The 6,669-nt window shown below is 46.7% G+C and overlaps 1 protein-coding gene across 1 annotated transcript in view; it reads left to right on the top strand.

Annotated features, from left to right (window-relative positions):
• The window catches only part of LOC104493451 (endothelin-1-like), a gene marked incomplete at both ends in the record, with an annotated part of 4,887 nt that extends 1,165 nt beyond the window's left edge, over positions 1 to 3,722 (top strand). The window contains 4 exons of the mRNA XM_010136126.1: positions 112 to 159; positions 435 to 542; positions 1,502 to 1,606; positions 3,614 to 3,722. Of these exons, the coding sequence (XP_010134428.1) occupies positions 112 to 159; positions 435 to 542; positions 1,502 to 1,606; positions 3,614 to 3,722 (370 nt within the window). The remainder of the gene's footprint in view (positions 1 to 111; positions 160 to 434; positions 543 to 1,501; positions 1,607 to 3,613) is intronic.
• Between the last annotated feature and the right edge of the window lie 2,947 nt (positions 3,723 to 6,669).

Below are 6,669 nucleotides of genomic sequence, written 5' to 3'. Positions count from 1 at the left end.
ACTCTCTGACCAAAGATTGCAAATGAGTTTGACAGACAGTTACACTTGGATAGATGGCTACTCTGCCTGCCTTCTCTTCTGGGCTGCCTTTATAAGGGTGCTGGACTTTACAAAGGACAAGAAATGTCTGAACTTCTGCCAGACAGGAAGAGATCTCCGGTGCGTGTGGTGTCGCTGCTCTGTAAAAGGCAGTGTGTGTAAAGGGGATGGGTTGTGGTAGACTCACTCAGCTGGCACTTGCTGAGCAAGTGATCTCCTCAAAGACTTGCCTCCTGCCTGAGTGCTTGCTCACACTGCTATCGCACACACTGTGGCTTGGCCCCCCAAAATCGATTGTTACACGTGCTGAAGTGGTTGATGAGATGCCTCACCTTGTGGACTGCGAACTCTTATGGGTTTTTTCTTTAACAGCAGCACCTTTTCACTTTTCACAGGGCTCAGTCCACAGTGGAGAAAACCTCACGTCACCGCAACAAAGCTGGCAATTGCGCTGGACCCAAATGCATGAACCAACAGCTTGTTGACAGCAAGAAAATGAAGCGGTGAGTTTCTTCTCATGCTGTTGTAGTTCCCTGAAGCAGCAACAGAGAGCACAGTTCACCTGCCTTCAGGTCAGCATGGGCTTATTTCAGTGTGTTCATGCACTGTCTGAACTGCTTAAAAATACCGTGCCCCAGCTATTCTGGTATGAAATTGATGCAGAATGCCTTTTCTTAGATACTTGGCTCCATTTTACTGGAGGGGGTGAGAAAGGGAGATTATTGATCTATCCAGATTTTTAATATATTGTTTCATCTGGCTGGCGTGGCTGGCTTTTTAGAGTGCAGGAGGTGCATTTCTACCTGCCTTATCTCTTAACGTTGCCTGATAAACCTGTGTAAAAGGAGTACAGGATGTTAGTGACGGAAATGATTGCAAGAAGGTTTGATGAAAGGGCAAATGAAGATTAAATTCACATTTGAGCCCAATTTTATATGTGAGATTAGGAGTAAACTTCGGGCCTGCCCGTTGAGGTCTGTGCATAGTAAATGGAGTGGCAGGAGGCAGCAATACCACTCCACAGCGTAGTTCGGAGACACGGGCACCGAACTTGGTGCAGCACGAGCCCCACAGAGGTGAAGTCGGCGTCAAAGCTGAGTGTTAGTACAGCTATATCAGCGCTGGCATTCCGTGTTTGGCCCTATGCTTTATCTAAAAGAAACAAAAGAGCCGGAAAGAATAATACCTCTTGACTGGACGTGTGCTATTTAAGGAAGTCTGGAGCATCTATATTTGAATAAATATTTTAACTTACTTTAACATTTGCATTTAAATTCTGAATCCAGTATTTCAAGTGGCTGAAGTTAGCCTAATTCTGGCAGAGGCAGAGCAGCGAGCAGTTGCCAAGGTTCCCATGGCAGAAATCTAGACTGAGGCGTGTGTAACCCAAGCCTGAATGTCTGCACGTTGGAGGTGCACCTTCATTACTGTGAAGATAAACGTACCTTTCTCTTTTTCACAGGCTGGAAGCCATTGCTAACACTATCAAAGCTTCCTTCAGTATTGCGAAGCTCAAGGCTGAGCTCCAGAAAGGGTGGAAGCTGAAACATAACAGGGCAAACAAAAGGCAAAGCACCTGGGAAAGCCTGAAAGCATCCTAGTGGGAAGATCACCTGAATCTTTCTCCCCACCCTTGCTGACAAAGTGTCACCAAAACTCTCTCTTGACTTCTAACATTCCATGGCAGCGAAGGGCCTCTCTGCCCAAATGGTTGCACAGCAGAGCAAAACCCTGAGGAAGTCCCGTATTTGGAGGTATCAAAGCAAAGGATTTCATCAGTTTGGAATCGAGATGGCTGGGTAGAGGGGGTGAAGAGGAATCTGCGGTGACGTCCATGAAAAGCCATCTTTCTGAAGAAAGAGTCCAGTATTGCTTCTGGAATGTTGCCCATCAGCTGAGCAGCTTTCAGGGTCTACAGCAAAAGCATTTTTCAAGGAAGACCTCACAGATGTGCTTGGAAAGGACGGAAGGCAAGATCTGAGTGGACAAACTTGAAAGCAAAGAACTCTACCTTTTAAACCCAAAAGCCACAGCGCTACTTCAGCCAGGACTCCCTGCATAGATACATGTCTACCTCGCGTACTGCTCGTTGCACTCCTGCTAGAGTATTTTTACACCTTGTTATTGCCTTTACTAATCAGCTGCAACCCTTTGCCTTTTTTCCCAAAGTCTAGTTTACTTGTACCACCAGACTTATCGGAATGTGGGTTAGACACTGAGGTTGTTTGCATGAAGTCCTTTGGGTTTGGATACCAGAGGACTCTTCGACATAAAATAAAAGTTAGAGGACACTACTAGGTTTCCCGTAACAAGGATATCTGGTGAACTGAAGCTCTAATATTAGAGGTTGTTGTGTCTTACATGCCACCAAACATGCACTGATGGACCAAAGGCTGTTGTGGGATTTATTCAGTGCCTTGTTTGGTGGAAACATGTCGAGACAAAGGGTTGTTTTGAATTAGGTCCAAAGGCTAATATTGGGTGAATGTTTATAGCAGTGAATTTGTTCACGTTGTTGAATTTGCTGACAGGTTGAATCTTACGTGCTTTTTGTTTTGTTTTGTTTTGTATTTATAGTCACACAAGTTCTTCGTTACATTTACCATGTTGAATACACACTGAAGTGGGCCATATTGGTCTATGTATGTTTTATGTATTTCTGTATGAAATTGGGAAATGCTTTCTGCCTATCAAGGTAAATATCTTCAGAAATAAATATTTTTAATTACCTTATCGGCTTGTTTTTCATATGCCCCACTTTTCCCTAGGCTGCAGCTCCGCGGTCATGGAGGTAGTTGGCCCCACATATGGAGCTGACCTAGATGAAGCGTGTGCATGTGGTTGCCTTTCTGTCACGTTAGCCAGATGACAACACAGATCTGAGACAGCACACACAATACTTGTTCCAACTTCAGGCTTGCTCATCACAACTTCATGGCCAGATGGATTTATCCTGCAGCGGCATTCTCTCTTTTTTTTATCCAATAGTATAAATTCCGATGTTGGATTTACTGCACGGTTAAAATACTGCCAGTAAGGGGTTGAACTAGAGGAGAAGATGCACACCCTGGATGCCTTGTGGGCTATCTGGACCAGGCAGCGTTACGTACTACCACGCTGTCCCAAAAATCTCGGCCCAGTGCGTGCAAGTTAAAGATGCTCAATAGAGCCTGGCCCAAGCCCAGGAAAGAGCTAGAGCACTAGTCAAACTTTGTCTAGTCAAACAATGTCTCCAACCATTGGCCTAAAGTAATTAGAACTGGAAAGAAGCCCAAAGCAGATAAATGGATTTGATCCTTTCCGATCCTACAGGGAGAAAAAAAAAGCACCAGAGTTAGTCCATGGATAAAACTAAGCGCTTTGGGTTTTTTTCCTAAACAAACTTTTGTGAACAAATACAATCCCAGGTGTGCAACACTCGTAACCACTGAGAGCAGCCACCACTGACAGCAGCCACCACTGAAAATCTCTGAAATTGATCTGGATTTCTTGTCAGTAATCACTTGTTTGTAGCATTTTTCACACGGTAAGGTTGAACAAAGCCCCCTGTTCCCTTTATGCTGTTCTGCTACAGGCTGGGGCGCTATTTGGTGGAGCGATGGCAGTGCTGGCAGTCTGGGTCTGACAAGGAGAGCCTGGCCCGGGCAGTGGAAAGGAACCAGGAGCTCCTGTGGCTCCTGCAGGTAGGACGTGGCTCCTGAAGCCATCCTTTCACCTCTTCACCGCTCGTGGTGCGCAGGGTCCAGTGACGTCTGTCAGCTCTGAAGAGACCTCACTAACGCTCCCTGCTTTTCCATTTCTTCCCCAACCCGTAGTTGCCTTTGGCAGGGAGAATAAACAAGCAAGTAGTGGAGGCACTGCCTCTCACCCAGCCGAAGCAGCAGGCGAGGGGGTGGTGTGCGGTGCCCCTGCTAGGGAAAGGGCGGTGTATTGGCATCCTCCTCCCAGTTGCTCCTGTTTTTGCTCCTGGAAGAAAGCAGGAGGGTAGGAGCGATTCGGGAGGCACCGGAGTGCCGCAGTAGCACCTGTGCTGCTGTTAAAGCTGGCTCTCTGGATTTTGTAGGTGGCCAGGCTGTACACGTGGTGCTGTGGGTGGGCTTTAGTAGCCCAAATTCCTGGCCAGCTGCTGAAGGGATTCTTGAGAGACCAGCCTAAAAATAAACCTGTTCCTTACTCTGCTCATGCCTGGACTTGAAAGCTGGCTTCCAGCCTCCTTTTCCCTCTAAAGTGACCTCGCTGCTTGCTCAAGCTGCAGCTTTACGTAGCGGTGGGCACCCACTGGCCGTCGTTTGGGGAAGGCACAGTCCCCAGAGCCGTGTGAGGTAAAGTAAGAGTGCCACACAGCCCCGAGCAAAGAGCACAAGGATGAGATGCCCTGATGCCAGGGGCTTGCGGGCTTTGGGCAGGGTGGCTGAAGCCGTTTCGAGCTGCCCAGCCTGCACCAGGGGCCTGTTCACGTGCGACGGGGGCAGAAAGGGATGCACCTCTGCCCCTGAGCCCACGCCGTTTGCCTTCTGGCATAGCAGCATAAACTCTAGCTTATGCTGGTTTGCATTAATCAGCTGGACCGAAAACCAGAATTTAACAGCCTGTTCGTCTCACTGAATAAGCAAAAGGGAACATGAAGCATCTTATCTTCAGGCTGGCTCCCATACAAGTACCAGGATCCGTCCCAGCGGTTTGCTCCTTCTCAGAGCTAGCTCCCTGGCAAAAAGAGATGCAATAAGCCAGGCCAGAACCTCCAGTGAAAAAAGAGAGGCTGGTATGAGCTGGGATTTATGGCACTGAACACCACGTAGTGTAAAAGTACATTCTTTCTTATAACAAACGGCCTGAGTGAAAAAAATATTCTACCTGAAGCCAATGGAAACATTGTGCTGACTGCAGAGGCAGACCCTTGTTCCTCCAACTGGAACTAATCTCCCCTCTGCTCCTAAAAAGTAAACTTTTCATGGCCGTGTTCGGTCTCCTTTTTAAGTGAGCCTTTTTAATCCAGGATGGAATTAGAGAAGGACAAAAGGAAGCCGATAGAGGAGGCAGCCACCACTTTCAAACGCGGCCATACTCTAACGGTCCTAACATACACCTGACGTACGGCTGGAATCCCAGCTCTGGTCAAGAGCAAGGACAGGCCCATTCCCGAGCTCTAACCAAACGCTATCTCCTTCCTCCGATTTTTCCTGGATTTGCCACGGCCATTTCTGAAAGCGCAAAAATTTTCACAGGAAAGGACAACTCCGTCTCTCCAAAACCAAGCTTGCCGTTACTTATTTTTATCCAATACTTGTGCAATTCTTTCTCGCTCAGCAGGCTTATTTTTATTTCCTCTGGATAAAGGCTGTTTTGACTGTATATCAAAGCAAGGTATACAATAAAACAAAGCCTCAATGTGAGTCAGGCTTTAAGTCAGGAAAATACTACAATGCTGCTGAAATTCTTTCCATCTTATCTACATAATTCTGACCTAATTTTTCCAGAAATGGCAACTCTAATCTGCACCGTGTTATCGTGAACTGCACCAAAATAATTCGCGCAGGATGTTCTAGCGTTGCTTATAGAAGTTAGCAAATACCAGCCTCTTTGTTCAGTTTTCGTTACATTCAGATAAATTTAGCCACCACAACACACTTCCACAATTTACAAACACAGAATGAGCTGGATAAGCTGCTGTTTAAAGGCGATCTGATGTTTACCTTCTTCACACTCGGCTCTTGGCCTCTCTGTATATAAAACTGTATCAGCTTTGCCTTCGCCTGCATCATGGCGCTATTATTAGGTAGAAATCCAGCTTCCACGCTCAGCCGATATCTTTATTTAATTTACTGTTCTTCCTTTGTGACCTAGGAAACAAAAGGACGGAGGTTTTGATTAATTAGAGGAGAATGCTTGGAAGCCGTGATGGTGAGTGGAAGTATGCAAAGAGACAGATAAAGTACAAAGATAGCGGCAGGATCATTTTTCCTGAGGTAAACATCATGCAAACGACATTTCAGAGACTTAGCCAGAATGAGTGTTCATGTCGTTCTTTATTTGGTATCTCTGATCAAATCTGAGCTAGGTGAAAAATGAGGGGGAAGCCGAGTTTGCTGTTTCTCAATATGGTTAAACAATGGGTTGGTATGTCTTAGCGGTGTGCCTGGGACAAGTTCCTCTGCTCTGATCAGGTCAAGGAGACCTGAATGCTGCCTGAAGTCCACCAGCTCCGTCGGCCAGCTAACAATTCCCTTGGCTTTAGCGGCATCATTTATGCCAGTGAAAACCAGACCAGAATCTGACCCAGAAAGGCTTTGTTCTTGTATCACCACGATGGGGACAAACAGACGCTGGTTTGCTGATGCTAGCACAGGGCTCCGGCAGCTCTTGCTGCTCTTGGTCCGGGCTTGGGGTTCTTTTAGTTGTTTTTTTTCCTCCCCACAAGCATTTGCTAGGAACAAACGAGATAAATATCACTTTGGTGAGCAATGGGGCAGTTTATCTCCGGCTCAAGAAAGCTGTGTTCAGAAACAAATGAGCCCCATGGAGTTTGAGGTTTCATTGACCTGTCCAACTATTCTGGGGGCTGCAGAAATTATCTGAGTTCACCAGCTGTAATTCAAGCCCACACTGTTGTTGTTGTGTTCCCCGCCCCCC

This window comes from Buceros rhinoceros, unplaced genomic scaffold, assembly GCF_000710305.1.
Source record: "Buceros rhinoceros silvestris isolate BGI_N320 unplaced genomic scaffold, ASM71030v1 scaffold38045, whole genome shotgun sequence".
Classification (NCBI taxonomy): Eukaryota; Metazoa; Chordata; class Aves; order Bucerotiformes; family Bucerotidae; genus Buceros; species Buceros rhinoceros.
Note: the sequence above shows the minus strand (reverse complement) of the source record. Positions and strands in the feature narration are given on the sequence as shown.